The 17,402-nt window shown below is 31.5% G+C and overlaps 1 protein-coding gene across 1 annotated transcript in view; it reads left to right on the forward strand.

Annotated features, from left to right (window-relative positions):
* The first annotated feature begins 1,835 nt into the window (after nt 1–1,835).
* Nucleotides 1,836–17,402, forward strand: part of LOC126886746 (tryptophan 5-hydroxylase 1) — a 42,823-nt gene continuing 27,256 nt past the window's right edge. Inside the window, exons 1-3 of the mRNA XM_050653763.1 lie at nt 1,836–1,996; nt 7,627–7,845; nt 11,864–11,978. Coding sequence (XP_050509720.1) covers nt 1,901–1,996; nt 7,627–7,845; nt 11,864–11,978 — 430 coding nt within the window. The 5' untranslated portion in view covers nt 1,836–1,900. The remainder of the gene's footprint in view (nt 1,997–7,626; nt 7,846–11,863; nt 11,979–17,402) is intronic.

Genomic DNA, 17,402 nt, shown 5'->3' on the forward strand with positions numbered 1-17,402 from the left:
GTGCCTTTTGCCAGACAACAAATTTTCGAGAAACTGTCGCATTATTTTCAATTTATTCTCACTCTCTTGTGATATTATACCCGATAATATTTTCTATCAAAGCTGGAATTTCATTAATTATTTTACATTCTATTTTTTCTTTGTAAGCCATAAACTCGTCCCGGTAGGGATTGGGGATTATGGGTTGGGATGGGGTATTTTTTGTTTTGTGAGATCTTGGAAAAGTTGGAGGTTTTTCAGCCGCAGTAGGAGAGACAGCTTTACGCTTGTTTCCTGATTTTTTAAAAGCAGGTACATATGATTGATTTTGATTTGAGCCATCATGGACGTTGAGAGTTAAGGAGGGACAATTTTCTATAGTATTTAAAATATCGAATCTATTATTTGTAGTTATCTTGGCGTATGACGGATTATTAGCTATGGTTTCTGCCTCTTTAAAAGTAGTATTTTCAAAAGCCATGATTGATTTGATTTTGTATTGATGTTCAAATATAGGATGATGTTTAGAGAGAGAGTTGTGTTCAGAGGAGTTGCAATATAAACATAATAGTGAGTTAGTACATGTTTCATTATTATCGTGTATTTGACTACAGTTTTTGCAACGATTTGTGGTTGATTTGCATTGCCGAGCAGTATGGCCGAACCGACAGCAAAAAAGCACTGAACAACCGGGTATATGTACTGTTCAACACTAAAACTAACCAAGTCTAATTTAACAGTCTTAGGAATGCTATTTCCTTCAAAAGTTAATATTAACATCTGGCGAGGAACAAGAACTGTTTCGTTATCAGAATCGATTATTTTTCTTTTCAACCTTTTTACTTCGATAACTTTTTTATCCGAAACAATATTTTCCAAAATATACTTTTCTTCCAAAAACGTATCACATTCCCTGATTATTCCGTTCTTTTGAACAAAAAATGATGGAATATACGCAACAAGTTTATTGCTCTTAATAAGCTCGTGTTCGACTAGAGAATTTGCGCAAGTATAAGTTTTACAGATTACCTTCACCTTATTTCTACCTACAGATGTAATGTCTAGTACATAATGTTGGAAAAACTGGTTCTTAAATAAATAATGACCGACGCGGACTGCTGTTAAACGAGTCAACTGTTTATCTATAGACTCACAAAAAACATAGTAAGGGCCTGAATCATTTGGTTTATACCTATTGTTTAAATTTATATATGTTTTTTCTTCCGTTTCCATTGAGGATGTATTACTCTGGGGTGGTTCAGCACCACCCCCCGAGTCACTCATAATAGTAAATAATTAGATCCTACCTTTTATTGGTAGACTGGTTTATTTTTTTATATTCACCCACAAATTTGTTAATGACACTAGTCAAGGACACCGGCACAGATATAGATATCGACACACACACCTGTTCACTGTCCAACGAGTACTGCATTTTGATTTTATTTTACTTGATTCGGCTCCCAGTTTTTATTTATCGTATACCAGCCACTTCCGGAAAATTTTTATCTGTTGTGATATTAACGTGTGTGCTTTTGTAAAGACCTTTTTTCATTTGAGGAGTATTTTACTTCCAATTTAAATTTATTGTGATTGATAGCTATCTGTAGGTACCTACTAGTTAACACATTGTTTCATGTTTTATATTTATACTTTTATGTACATATTGACTATGTATATATAAATATATATACCTGTATGTATATTTGACCAGTTAAAAATACCTTTTAAAAATAAACTATCCATCTATGTTTTAACTATCTTGCATCCAATAAATCAGAACCGCCCCTGATAGCGGCCGCCTAAGACCATCTATAAATCCTGCGAACGAAGAGTTCATTGCAAAGTTCCGTGTCGCAACTCCCGAAACCAGGAGTTTCAGGAGCCGGCAAAAAGTGTTTTTCAAAAAAAATTTTATAAAATGAGTTCGGGTAAACCGCTACTTGGTTTGTGGTTGTACAGAAGTGGAGAGGACTGGAGCTACAAAGAGGATAGTCCCATTACTCTTAAAACACAGGTATCTACATAATTTCTTAAGGATGGAACTTTCTAATAAAATAATTTTACATGTAGTATATAGATGATTGTTTTAAATATAATAAAAAAAATAATTAATTAAATATAAATTTTACTAATAATAATATTATGGGTTATCCTACTTGCTAAGATTTTTCTATCTAATGATATGAAGCAGATACAGTATGGTGCCAATGAAAGGAATAAATTTGATGTTTCGTAAACCGGCGACTTTAAGGAAAAATCCCGAAACAGGTAGATTTTTATTTTTAAATTAGGATATTGTCGCATATATATCATACTAGTGACGTCATCCACCTGGGCCTGATGACGTAATTGATGATTTTTTTTAAATGGGAATAGGGGTCGTGTGCTAACTCATTTTAAAATTAAATAAAGGTTATTTAATTCTTTATTCAGCAACATAAACATTTACATAATTATTTATACAGAGTGTCCAAAAAAATTCTTTTGAATTAAATTAATTGACAAAAAAAACGAAGAATGTATGTAATTGATTTAATTCAAAATCCATTTAACTGTTGTTAGAAATTAGAAGAAATGTTTATTTCACAAATAAACATTGCCCTTCGCTTAAATTAAATGTTCAAACTTCCAAGAGGCACGCAGGCATTGCAAAAAACAATGTTTATTTGAGAAATAAACATTTTTCTCATTTCTGGCAACAGTAAAATGTATTTTGAATTAAATAAATTACATATATTCTTCTTTTTTTGTCAATAAATTTAATTTAACAAATTTTTTGGACACTCTGTATAAATATGTTAATGTTTCTATTTTTGAATAGTAAATTGAATAACCTTTTAAATGAGCTATCACACGACCCCTATTCTTATTTAAAAAAATATTCGATTACGTCATCACGCCCATATGGATAACTTCACTAGTATAATATATACGGCAGAATATCATAATTCAAAAATAAAAATCGACTTTTTTCGGGATTTTTCCTTAAAGTGGCCGGTTTAAGAAATAACGAATTTATTACTTTCATTTGCACCATACTGTATGTAAAATTAATTTAAATTCTTTGTTTCTTTCGTTCTCCCCTTCCTTATACCCTTTCAGGTGTCGAATTTAGGTTTAGTTATACTACATATTCACCCATCTCTTCCATTGTTTTCTTTCTTGTGTTATTATTTTCATTTCTTTAAGTCTTTCCTGTGTAATCATTCCCTCATCTACTATTTGATGTCTCCATTTTTTTTTCCTCTGTCTGCCTTTTTTCTTTTTTGTGACATTTCTTGCTTCGTGACTTTTTCTCGTTAGTCTTCTGGGTTTCATTCTCACCAGATGTCCATACCAGTTGAATTGTCTTTATATTATTTTTTTCATTATCTATTGGTTACTGTTTGGTTATCCCTCTTATTGTCACATTTCTTGTTCTATCCCATTTGGTCTTCCCGACTCTAGCTTGTAGATATCTCATCTCCTTTGCGTTTCATTCGTATATAGAGAGTATCGTCGGTATCAAAATCGTATTATATATTTTGATTTTTGTTTCTTGGGACAATTCTCTTTTCTCAGAACTGGCGCTAGTGCGTAGTACATATTGTTCAATTCGTTTGTTCTGTTTGTTACTTCGAGGTCTATTTTTCCATCATTGGTAATTATACTTCCAAGATAATCATATGCGGAAACTTTTTCCAGTTGAGTATTTTTGCATTTCTTATTTATTTCATTTTCTTCTTTTTCGTCGATGACCATTATTTTACTTTTCTCGATGTTAATTTCCATTCTTAGCTTCTCTATTTCCTGTATTCGTATGTTTCTAAGTTTTTACATTTTGGTCACGGAATCTGCTATAGAGACTATCTATGTCATCCGCATACAATAAAGCTTCTATTTTTACTAGATCTACTCTTTGGTATTCTATTATTGTTCGTATTTGGTTGATTATTTCTCTAGTATTTCTAATCAATTCGTTCATGGCTATTATAAATAGTAGCAGGCTAAGACTATCCCCTTCCCTGATACCTCTTTCCCAATCGAATTCTTCAGATCTTTCTCCTGCTATCTCTACATGTCCTTTTACTACTCTGTAAATACTTTCAATTATTTTTATCAGTGTAATTGGTAATGGAAAAATGATATGGCAAACATTGCCATATCATTTTTCTTTCTATAGAGTCGAAGGCTGGTCTTATATCTATGAATTCCAAAATGAGCTTTCCTCCTGAGTCAATACTTCCTTCTATTATATTTCGAATGATGTAAATGTTATAGTTTGGCTGTCTTTCTAGTTTAAACGCTGCTTGTTATTCTCCCAGTTCTTTTTCTACATTTTGTCTTAGCCTATTCCCTACTATTTTCGTGTTTATTTTAAAACTTACCGATGACAAACATATTGCTACATATATAATTTTCGCAGTTGACCTGTTCTCCCTTTTTGCATATTGGCACTTTGAGTGGTTTTTTTCAGGTTGATCATTTTTTGAGGTTACTTTTCTCTAATATTTTGGGATTTGTTGCGAGTCTATGTCGTTATCCCCCCCCAATTTTTATTTTACATGTGATTGGTTATTTTCTGATTACCTGCTATTGCTTTAGTTTTGTGAGTTGATATTCATATTAAATCATAATTAAAAATTACATTAAATTCTTTTTTCTTTTGCCTTTAACGTTAAATCTGTGGACTAGTCTTTGCAAACCATCTTCATCTTGGGCTATCAATATTGCGTCGTTTGCGAAACAGAATGTTTTTACTACTTTGTTTTCATTCTGTATCTTCTTCATTTGTTGAAATTTTTGATGATATCATCCAAGATTAAATTTAAGACAATGGGGCTCAATAAGTCCCCTCTGTCTTAATCCTCTACCTATATCTATCTATAGGTTCTGTAAGGTTATCCATCTATTCCAACTTGTTGTTTTTGCTGGTCATTAGTAGGTGTTTTCAATAGTTTTTTTATAATATAGTCGGTTCGCTAAACTCAGACGCAAATGGCTAAAGATTTTAGTTCGTAACTTTTTGTTTTTTGCCAATTTTGACAAAATTTGCAAAATTACTAAATATTTAGTAATTATTAACTATTTAGAAATAATTTTTTTGGCAATTTTATCAAATTGGCAAAATTACTAGCTTAAATCACTAGCCAGTTGAGTCTGAGTTTAGCGAACGGGCTATACCAGGTGTCCACTTATATTTTCCCCCATTTTAACTGCCTATAACTTCTAAACGCTGAAACGTTTTCGCTGAAATGTTTTATTTTAGTAAAAGATTTGTCTGAATGGATTGAATTTTTTATATCGCTTTCAAATACGAAAAAAAATGGCGGATTTTTGAAAGAAAAACGTTGTTGAATTTTTTTTAATAGAACACCCAGTATATTTTTTGTAAATTGAAAGAAAGGTCATTCACCTATCCAGCGATATAAAGTTTTTCAAAATCGGTTGTCAAATCACTGAGTAATTAATTTTTAAAATGAGAGGTCCAACGTGGATATCACATACCTAAATAACATGTATGTATGTATGTGATTTTCACATTGCATCTCTCATTTTAAAAATTAATTGCTCATTCATTTGACAATCGATTTTAAAAATGTTTATATCGCTGGATAGGTAAATGACCGTTTTTTCAAGTTACAAGAAAATATACTGGGTGTTTTAATAAAAAAGTCAACAACGTATTTTTTTTCAAAAATCCGCCATTTTTTATTTAAAAGCGATGTAAAAAATGGTCACTTACCTAAAAACTTGAAAAAACGGTCATTTACCTATCCAACGATATAAAATTTTTTAAAATCGGTTATCAAATGACTGAGCAATTAATTTTTAAAATGAGAAATGCAATGTGGAAATCACATAATAATATGTATTATTAATTTGCTTATTAGTTATGTTATTTAGGTATGTGATATCCACGTTGCACCTCTCATTTTAAAAATTAATTACTGAGTGATTTGACAACCGATTTTGAAAAACTTTATATCGCTGGATAGGTGAATGACCTTTCTTTCTATTTACAAAAAAATATACTAGGTGTTCCGTTAAAAAAAATCAACAACGTTTTTTTCAAAAATCCGCCATTTTTTTCGTATTTGAAAGCGATATAAAAAATTCAATCCATTCAGACAAAACTTTTACTAAAATAAAACATTTTAGCGAAAACTGCATATTTCTATCTTGAGCCGTTTAGAAGTTATAATCAGTTAAAATGGGGGAAAATAAAAGTGGACACCCGGCATTTGAGGGAAATTCTCTACTATACGGAAGACGGATTAAATTTCTGAGTCTTACTTTGTCAAATGCTTTCTTTAAGTAAATCAGACACAGAAATGCTGGTCTATTATACTCTAGCGATTTTTCGGTAATTTTTTTTATGACGAATATTGCATCTGTACACGATCTTTCAGTATGAAAACTCTGTTGTTCATCTGCTAACCTTATCCTCTGATGTTGTTCTGAAGCTATTTTCTTGTGGCATTTTTATAATCAAGTATATTCAAATGGGAAATAAGCCACAATTTTACTTAAAAATGATTTTATTAACGTTTCGACGCCCAAGTCGGGTGTCGTTGGGCGTCGACATTTTATTAACGACACCCGACTTGGGCGTCGAAACGTTAATAAAATCATTTTTAGGTAAAATTGTGGCTTATTTCCCATTTGAATATACTTGATTATCCTCTGATGCATTAGTCTTTTCTAAAATTTTAGTTGTAAGTTTTAGGATAGTATTTAATAAATTTATACCTCTGTAGTTTTCTGGTTGTTTTTATCTCCTGCTTTGAATAGTAAAATTAGTTTGCTAGTTCTTCATTCTTCAGGTTTTTTATTGTGTTTTATAATTTTAATGTTGTGTTTTATAATTGTGTTGATAATTGCTCGGTCATTGCTGCTCGACAATAGTTCAGTAATTCGTGTGGTACTTAATATTTACCTACAGCTTGTCTCTTTTTCGGCCTTTCAAGTGTTTCTCGAACATCTTTTGTATTTATATAAATATATTAAATTCTTCATTTGAGGTAAATTTCTTGTGTTTCTTCTTCTAGCGTCATTTGTTCTTCTGCATCGAGCTTCTTAAGATGGCCAATCCGTTTGTCCCTTTCTGTGTTTTGGTTTTATTCGTTTTTTTTACCTCCGTTCTTTGAACTCTTATAAAGCGCCACATTCTATTTTGCACATTATAAAAAGCATGTTCCATTTCTTTCGAAAAACATTCACATATATCATTTTTTATTCTTGTTACAAGTGCATGCATTTCGTTTCTTATTGTCTTTCAATTATTATCTTACGCCTTTTATGACTTTTACGTTTACGTCACTTTTAAACAAAAGTATGGAGTTCTTCGCATTGGGAACGATTTATTTTTATTTATGTTTATGTAACCAAGAACTTTCTTGGCTGAAGCTAAAATATTATAGTTAATTTTTGCCCACCTTTCTTCGACTCCATAACTTTCAGTGATATATATATATATATGTTTCTGTTTCTTTCTGTTATTCTTTTTTGCAATATTTCTTATTGTAATTTTAAAGAAAAAAATATATATTTCTTATAAATCATCCATAATACTGTCGTTATCTGTATCTTTTGTAGTACCCGTAGGTAAACCGTAGGTATTTCATTTTTATGTTTTCTCTATTCTCTCGCAATATATTTTAGACATCTTCCAGTGAGGAACATGCGAAACCGGAAGAAAAGGAGAAGGTATCGATAATATTCAGTTTAAAAAATCAAGTGGGCGGTTTAGTAAGAGCTCTCCAGGCTTTTCAAGACATGGGAATTAACGTTCAACGAATAGAATCGAGACCGTCTCAAGAAAATGAAAACCAAGCCGATTTCATTGTCGACGTAGAAAGCGAACCAAAAAAGTTAGAACAGGTAATACATTTTTTTATCATTTAACCTTCTAACTTATTTACAATCTAAAACAAGTTACAATAAGTATGTTATGACCACTAGTGCAGGTGTCTTGGAGAAAATGATTCTTTAACCATTTTATTTATTTATTTCACATAACTATAACATTGTAGAGTGCCTCTACACAGGAGCTCCGATGAGGGTAAGGTAAACCTGAAATACGTATAAGCACATACTAGATGTCGTAGTCTGTAATCAAATCTGAATCATTTTTACTTTCATTTAATTATTTATTCACTTTTGTGAGTATAAAAGAAACTAGTTCGCTAAAGATTGTTATCACGATGACCGATATGTCGTGGATGAAAGTATAGATCCAGGTGTCGACTAATTCATCACTCTTTATTGCATTATATTTAAACTTAAAATGCACCAGAGGATAACAATTCAATTTTAGTTCCTGACTCTTTGAGCTAACTATAAAACTGTTTGACTGGGAATTAGTGAACGTATTAAAATCATGATGGTAGATCAAAAATGGGTGTATTCCGTCTGAATCTGCGTCTAACTGGTTGTCTTATCAGGTTTCTCGCTAATACGTTGGGATGTTGTATGTTGTATCAAACTGCCTTCGTATTTCTGAGAAAAGTTACTAATTTCTTCTTTTACCGTTGCAATTTCTAGGTCGTGTCTAATAAAATTATTTATAACATACTATGGGACATTTGTGATAATTCAAAGAACCTTTGACTGAAACCTCTCCAAGATTTCAATGTTGGAATTTGATGCAGTACCCCAAAGTGGAGTTCCGTAACTCTATATTGGCTTTAGAATGGCTTTGTAGATCAGTACTGTATTATTTATTGAAAGTGATGATTTGTGACCAATCAGCCAGTATAGATTGTGTAATTTGAGACCAAGTTGTTTACGTTTCATAAAAATGTGTGTTTTCCAGTTTAATTTTTGGTGAAGGTGCTTTCCAAGGTATTTGACTGTTTCTTGCTGTTTTTGATTGGTGAAAATTGAAAATAAAAGTTAACAAAACGTTATAACGTTTTTTTCAAAACTATTTTTTTTTTGTCAAAGGTGGTAGACATTGTAACTCAAAAATTACTTGTCCGATCCACCTGGGATTTTGTATATATTTTCTTTAAGCATTTCGTGAGGTAAGGGGCATCCATAAACTACGTCGTAAAAAATTTGGACTTTTTAATACCCTCCTCCCCCTCCGTCGTAATTCGTCGTTTACAAAAGAACCCCCCCCCCATGTCGACGTCGTCATTGCAGTTCACGACCCCCCTTTCAGTGATTAAAAAAAATTCAATGTTATTTCTGTTTTTTTTAATCAACCTTGAAACTTTATTTGCGAATGTATCACAACAAGAACAATTAAGGGGGTAGGCGTAAAATCTTGGTCCAATGCTATTTAAATGCATTATTTTTTTGAATCCTGAGAAAACTAATAAATATATTTGAAAAATATAAACGCAGAATGAAAGATTACATTATTACCGAGGGCTGAAAGTCCCTTAAAATAAACAAAAAGTTTCTTTTGAATGAAATTTTTGAACTTAAAAATCAGACCAAATATTCTCTTTTTTATCCCTGTAACTTATTAAAATAAACATTATAGATGTTTTCAGAAACTTTTGGCCCTCGGTAATAATGTAATCTCTCAATCTGCGTTTAAATTTTTCAAATATTTTTATTAGTTTTCTGAGTATTCGAAAATAATGAATGCATTTAAATAGCATTGGACCAAGATTTTGCCTATAAATCTTCTCTAAGTATAAATACGACTTATTAACTAAATAGAACACAATATTTTATTTCCATTCATTCTTTCAGAACTATTTTTTCACACACAGTATGCAGGACATAAATGAACTAACAATTTAATATTGTTTGCTTCCAGACGTTGTTGTATATATAGAAGCGCTTGTTTAAACCCAAAGAACAATGTCGTATTGTTTGTTGTCCTGTACAAAAGTGCTACTTAAGGCTGTGACTGATAAAAACGAAATGTATGCAATAAAAGTATCTATAAGAGAATTCTTTTTAATTTTAACAAAGGTGTATTTATTCGTAAACGTTTTGTTTTATTTTCAGTTTCATTTCAAAAACTATATGTTTTTATATGAATATCTGATACTTTAATGCTGGTAAAAAGCTAAAAATTATACTTATAAAGGCAATAGCGACAAATTTAAATATACCAATATGTTAAACGACGTCGAATGTGCACTCATACCCCCCCACCCCCTGTCGTATTTCGTCGAAATAAGGAAGCCCCCCCTCCCTCTTCTCAACGACGTAGTTTATGGATGTCCTCTAACGCTGTCGAGATATTTTTTGTTTTATTCTTATTTTTTATTTAACAATAATATACAATATATTTAACAATAATATATGTTGATTTTCACCATTTTTTGCAAAAAATCGTTGTTTTCACTTCTGAGTGATGGCCAAAACTCAAAAATCGTTCAAACTAAAAAACTCGACAATTAGTCCTGTCGCCAGGGGGGGTACAACGGCCTCGTTAATTCAGATGGACTTACCCAAGTTTTTTTTATGTATTTTGACCCGTAGAACCCGAATTTTTTGGGTAACAGTTGATCCGGATGTCGATAAGATTGTTATAGACCAAGAACTTGAGGAATCAAATAACAGCGATTTTTGGCAAAACAAAACAATATTTTGTATTTTTTGGGTCATTTTAAGCAAAAAATATTTCTACAAGTTTTTTAGTAGGATGCACAGTTTTCGAGATAAACGCGGTTGAACTTTCAAAAAATCGAAAAACTGCAATTTTTAAACCCGAATAACTTTTGATTAAAAAATAAAATAGCAATTCTGCTTAGCGCCTTTGAAAGTTCAAGTCAAATTATGTCGGTTTTGATTATTTGCATTGCTAAAAATTTATTGTGTTATTGTTAAACAAAGCTACAAACAACTAGTGCGTGAGTGATGTTTCTATGATTTCTCATTTAAAATCGAACGAGTAGGTAGAATAGGTACTAGTGCAATCAAGACTATTTCTACGTTACATGCGTTAAAACGCATGTAAAAGCACGGGAAACCCTACGTGTTTATAGCTTTGTTAAACAATAAAAAAATAAATTTTTACCAACGCAAATAATCAAAACCGATATAATTTGACTTAAACTTTCAAATGCGGTAAGCAGACTTGCTATTTTATTTTTTAATCAAAAGTTATTCGGGTTCAAAAATTGCAATTTTTCGATTTTTTTAAAGTTCAACCGCGTTTATCTCGAAAACTGTGCATCCTACGAAAAAACTTGTAGAAATATTTTTTACTTAAAATGGCCCAAAAAATACAAAATATTGTTTTGTTTTGCCAAAAATCGCTGTTATTTGATTCCTCAAGTTCTTGGTCTATAACAATCTTATCGACATCCGGATCAACTGTTACCCAAAAAATTCGTGTTCTACGGGTCAAAATACATAAAAAAACTTGAGTAAGTCCATCTGAATTAACGAGGCCGTTGTACCCCCCCTGGCGACAGGACTAAATGTCACCCTCAAAAACTCAAATGCTAATGAAACCTTTATGAATTTTTGTTTAACATGATCCAATGATGAGTTCTGATGTCCACTGTAAGATACATTGTTTTTTGAAGCGTCTTTAAACATTTGCCACCATTGGCTTATTTTTCAAATTTTTTCTTTGATTTTTGTTTTTGAATATTCTATGAATTGTACTGAATATGCTTATTAAATTTCAATAACAATACTTCTACCATACTTTCAAAGAAAAATTCACAAAAATTGGCTTAAGATGTAGATTTCAAACCCTATGCCCTCTCTTAAGGACAACCTAGCTATGACAAGATTTTGATTGGCAAGTCGTATTTGACTATGTATGAAATTTAATAAAAAAAATTTCATCCGGATTACAGATGGATGAAGATCGACCTAGATTCGGATCCCGTACGAGTCTGATTGTTTGTCAACGTCCATTCCAAACTTTTAAAAATATAAAACTTTTATTTTAAAACTGAATTTTACCCGATTTTAGCTGAGTATACTTTTGAAACGGGAAGTGGTGACTATGGTAATAGGAAAATACGGAACTGAGGAGAGTGAAAATGAGTTTCCACTTCCAACGCCGCTATCCGCCACAGCCAGTTTTGGTAAGTTACTTTCACTGTTAAACTTATTCATATCAACAAATCTGAGAATTTTAATCAGATCTACTGGATGTTTTAACGTTTAAAAATCAGACTGTTTAAAGGTTTGACCTTTTAACGAGATTTTGTTTTAAATTCATTGTAGAGTCCGATTAGTAGAATGCGTCTATTACATTTTTCCACGTTTGTCTAGATTTAGCTTATAGACCAGGACTAATCTGTAAAAAAACGTCTATTTTTGGATGTGAGAGGTGGCATTCGGATTTTTGCAGATAAAGTTAGGTGACACCTTCAGTAATACTAATTGACTTATGCTCCTTCTCAAATATGCCCGGAACATTAATAAAAAAATTAAAATATTTAAAAATTTCGAAAAACATCGATTTTTTCTACTTTCTTTGCTTATAACTTTAAAACGATTCATTTTGGAACAAAGTCGTACAGAAATAAAATAAAGATAATTGAATTTTGTATGATAAGCGACTGGCCAAAAATGTCTTTGTACATTTTCTGCAATATAGTAATAAATACAACATAAGGGGGCAAAACACGCCTGTTGTTATTCAATGTTTCTTAACCACTTTGGTGGCACTTAGAAACCTTAGTAATTCGCTTAGAAAATTCTTATAACTTACTTAAACGGTCTACCAAATTTCATTAAAATCGACTTTTAAATCGACAATTAAATGTTTTTAAAAAAGTTTAAATTTTTTAAAATCTTTCTGAACAAAAAGTAGACCATTTAGAAGTTGGCTATTTTTTTATATAAAGAGATGATTTACCTACCTAATACACTTTACAGAATTATTATTACATAAAATCGGATTATTTAAGAGGTCTCAGCAATGTTTTAAAATTATAAACAATTTTTTGGCTTATAAACAAATAGCTTTGTTTAATAATAAAAAAATTAATTTTTAGCAATTCAAATAATTAAAATCGGTATAATTTGACTTAACTTTCAAATGCTGACAGCAGAATTGCTATTTTATTTTTTAATCATAAGTTATTTGGGTTCAAAAACTGCCATTTTTCCATTTTTTGAGTCCATCTAAATAATGGCGCCCGTAGTACCCCCTCCTGGCCACAGCACTAATTTGTTTATAAGCCAAAAAATTGTTTATAATTTTAAAACATTGTTGAGGCTGCTTAAATAATCCGATTTCAATTCTGTAAAGTGCATTGGATAGGTGGAGTGGTTCTTTATATGTAAAGAAATTGACAAGTCTTTGTATGTTCTAGTTTTTATTGTGCAAAATTTTAAAAATTTTTAATTTTTCTAAAAAGTTTAGATCACAAAATTTTTTATGCAAAATGTTTTGTTGCAAAATGAATCGTTTTAAAGTTATAAGCAAAGAAAGTAGAAAAAAAAAATGAAATTTTTTAAAATTTTTAAATATTTTATTTTTTTTATTAATTTTCCGGGCATATTTGAGAAGAAGCATAAGTCAATTATTATTAACGAAGTTATCACCTAGCTTTATCCGCAAAAATCCGAATGCCACCTCTCACATCCACCTAAAAACAGATCTTTCCTCTTCTATTAGTTCTGCAACACTTGTTGGTTTAGTTTTATAAATTCTACTTTTGAAATATCTTCAATAAAAAATATTTAGGATTCAAATCAGGTGGACTAGGACTTTAGGATCCAACACTACCGAATCTACCAATCCATCGTAGACAAATATCTGATCTAAATAACGCCGGACATTTACACCAAAATGAGCTAAAGTTCCATCTTGTTGAAACCATAATACGGTTTATACTGTCATTGAAATTTTTTCCAAAGTTGTTTTTCAGGGAAGGTACTAATAGTCTAACAGCTGGGAGCGGATTTTGTGCGTGATAAGTAATATGGAATAGCTATTTGTATAACAAGGGAGGAAAGTGCTACTTTTCCTCCCGAGAATGAAGTTTACTGCCCGACGCGTAGCGGAGGGCAGTAATCATTCAAGGGAGGAAAAGGCACTTTACTCCCATGTTATACATATGGTTTTTCCACCTTCCTCAAATAACAAGTCATTTTTTCATTTTAACTTAATTTATTTATGTAACTAACCAACAAAATTTATTAGAACTAAAACTAACAAGTACGTACAATATAACTGTCAACTGTCAAATATAAGTCAAATTAATAATGTAAACATTGTTAAATAAAAATAACAATTTACTGTTTTTTACCGTTCTGCAAAATACAGAGTGTTTTATAAATAAACGTTAAAATGTACAGAAACTTACGTAATAGAAAATAGATATTGTACAGGGCGTCAATAAGTTATATTTCATGAATGAAATACCATGACGTTACTTTTACTTTTCCTCCCTAGGGAGGAAAAATATTTTCCTCCCTAGGGAGGAAAAGTACAACTTCGCTCCCTACAATCAGGTCCGGAAAAGTATACTTTCGGTAGAGGTAGGTGGAAAAAACTATACGGGGATATGTTAAGTTGATTGTGTACATGACTTTCCCCAACGGCCGGAAACCAGAGTGGGGGACGAGGGTAGTTTTAAGGGGTCAAAATCGCGGTTTTTATTATTTTTTTGGTGACGCTCATGATCGAGATAGTGCACCAAAATTTGGGAATAAGTAGGTCATGACATATCTAAGTAAAATCTCTAGGGGCGCAAAGCTGCGTGGCCGACAAAGGGGTGGGGGTAGGGGTGAATATAAAAAATATAAAGGGTTTTTTGCGACGTTTGTGATTGAGATAGTGCACCAAAATTTAAGTATAAGTAGACCATGATATCACTAAGTAAAATCCCCAGAGCCGGAAACCAGAGTGGGGGAAGAAGGTAGTTATAAGGGGTCAAAATCGCGGTTTTTATTATTTTTTTTGTGACGCTCATGATCACAATAGTGCACCAAAATTTGGGAATAAGTAGGTCATGACGTAACTAAGTAAAATCTCCAGGGGTGGAACGCTGCGTGGCCGACAAAGGGGTGGCGCAGGGGTGAATATAAAAATATAAGGGTTATTTTGCGACGTTCGTGATTGAGATAGTGCACCCAAATTTGGGAATAAGTAGACTATGACATAACTAAGTAAAATCCCCAGAGGCGGAAACCAGAGTGGGGGACGTGGGTAGTTATAAGGGGTAAAAACCGCGGTTTTTATTATTTTTTTTGTGGCGCTCATGATGGTGATAGTGCACCAAAATTTGGGAGTAAGTTGGTTATGACGTAACTAAGTAAAATCTCCAGGGGCGGAACGTTGCTTGGGGTACAAAAGGGTGAGTATAAAACTATATGGGTTTTTTTTGCTGTTCGTGATCGGGATAGTGCACCAAAATTTGAAAATAAGTATATCATGATATTACTAAGTAAAATCTCCAGGGGCGGAACGCTGCGTGGGGGACAAATGTTGTGCTGCGTCACAAAAAAATAATACAAACTGCGACTTTGACCCCTTAAAACTACCCTTATCCCCAACTCTGGTCTCCACCCCTGGATATTTTGCTTAGTCACGTTATGATCTACTAATTCCCAAATTGATGAAGAACGTGGCTAGTTGTTAAAGTACCTAACTTTTTTATTAACCAACATAAGCTAATGAATCAAAAAGAATAATGTTAAGAAAGCATAAGGCTACAGTTGAGTTTTAATTTCAATATTTTATATACGCCAGAATATTCCACAGGGTGTTCCAGACTTTGAGGAAAAAACACACTATCATTGTTACACCTGGTATACAATGACACTTATCTGTTTAGCAACAATATTATTACATCGATATTCTTGAAGAATAAAGCTATAACAAATTTAAAAAATCACTAAAATCGGACAACAGGTTTAGCAAATACAAGACATCAAAAATGTCCCATTTTTAAGGTGTTACGTTAATTTTGGTGCTTAGTGTATTATAATAGCTAAATGCTTATCTAATGCACTAATAACCTTTTATTACTATAATTATTTTGACACGCCATAAAGCTTCTGATATTAAAGTCCCTGGAAATATGAAACGTTTAAGTGCGACTTAATTTACGGTCATAAACTTGATTTTTGTGGAAAATGTTTATTCTCCTACTACTATAAAATGGTTATTATTCCCATAACGGCGGTTTATTGAAGTGATATACGCGAGAATAATAATTTTGAAAATCGCATTTTAGAAAGGTTTTGCAGAAAAGTATAAATACGATTGATTAGTAGGGTAAAGCTCAATAGCCCCGCTATAGTAACAGATAGCAATAAAAGTTAATAACAAAAATTTTAGCCACCTTTGAGCTTCACATTACAAAATTAGTTAGAATGTTACAGGGTGTTCGATAACACAGTGGCAGACCAAACTTATGTTTTTTTAAATGGAACACCCTATATTTTATTTTAAATTCGAAATCCTGTTAACTTCTCCATCACAAAAATATAAAGGTTTGTTATGTTATACAGGGTATTTACAAAGTTATCACTAATTTTATATGAAAATCGTAACAAGTTCAACTCCCTGTATAAATAAAAATAAGCAAAACAAAAATGGCTTATTAATGCCATATTTTTAAACATATTGTCAAAAAAACTCACCAAATACAGGGTGAGTCAAAACGCAAGTACATTATTTTCTCAGTAATTTTAAATGGAACACCCAGTATTTTTTATCACTATTGAAAAGTACCATTACCGTTCTTTAATTTTTAGAGAACATTCCCTATGTCTAAATTTATTAGTTTTCGAGATATTTTCATTTTTCAATGGACCAGTAGCGTGGCCACCCAAATCACCAGAATTTAAAAAACTGGACTGATTTTTTTGGGGTTACGTTAATAATGAAGTTTATAAAATACCTCCTACAACAAGAGATGAGATGAAAAATAGAATACAAAGTGTATTTCGACGTGTTAATTTACAAATGCTCCGTAGAGTAAGTAGCTCATTCAATGGTCGTTTTTAGGCGTACATAAATATGTTAGGAGATAATTTTGAACACCTTATGTAAGTAAATATTAAAAATATTTTATTAAAAGTAGCTTCTAATTTTTTCAAACATGTTTTTTTGCAAAATGTATTACTGATAAATTATTTGTTACATTGTTTCATTTACATACAAAAGTAGTGTTTAATTGTCTTCACAAAATATTGTATTTTGTGTTTCTGCGTTTTTTTAAATTTATTACTAATTTTCTCTGTTTATTTGTTGCATTTACATAAAAAGATAGTTTTTAATTGTTTCAAAAATGTTGCATGTAGTGGTTGTGTTTTTGTTTGTAAAATGTATTACTAATAAATTATTTTTATTTCTTTATTTGCTACAGTGTTACATTGATTACCGGATTGATAATCGGTAATCTTCAATTGTCAATTCAGTCATAGCTTACTTAAAATTTAGATAAATTTAAACACCTAAAATAATTTGCTCTGAAAAATGAAAATATCTCGGAAACTAATAAATTTGGGCATAGGGAATGTTATATAAAAATTAAAGTACGTTA

The sequence above is a fragment of the Diabrotica virgifera genome, chromosome 6, assembly GCF_917563875.1.
Source record: "Diabrotica virgifera virgifera chromosome 6, PGI_DIABVI_V3a".
Classification (NCBI taxonomy): Eukaryota; Metazoa; Arthropoda; class Insecta; order Coleoptera; family Chrysomelidae; genus Diabrotica; species Diabrotica virgifera.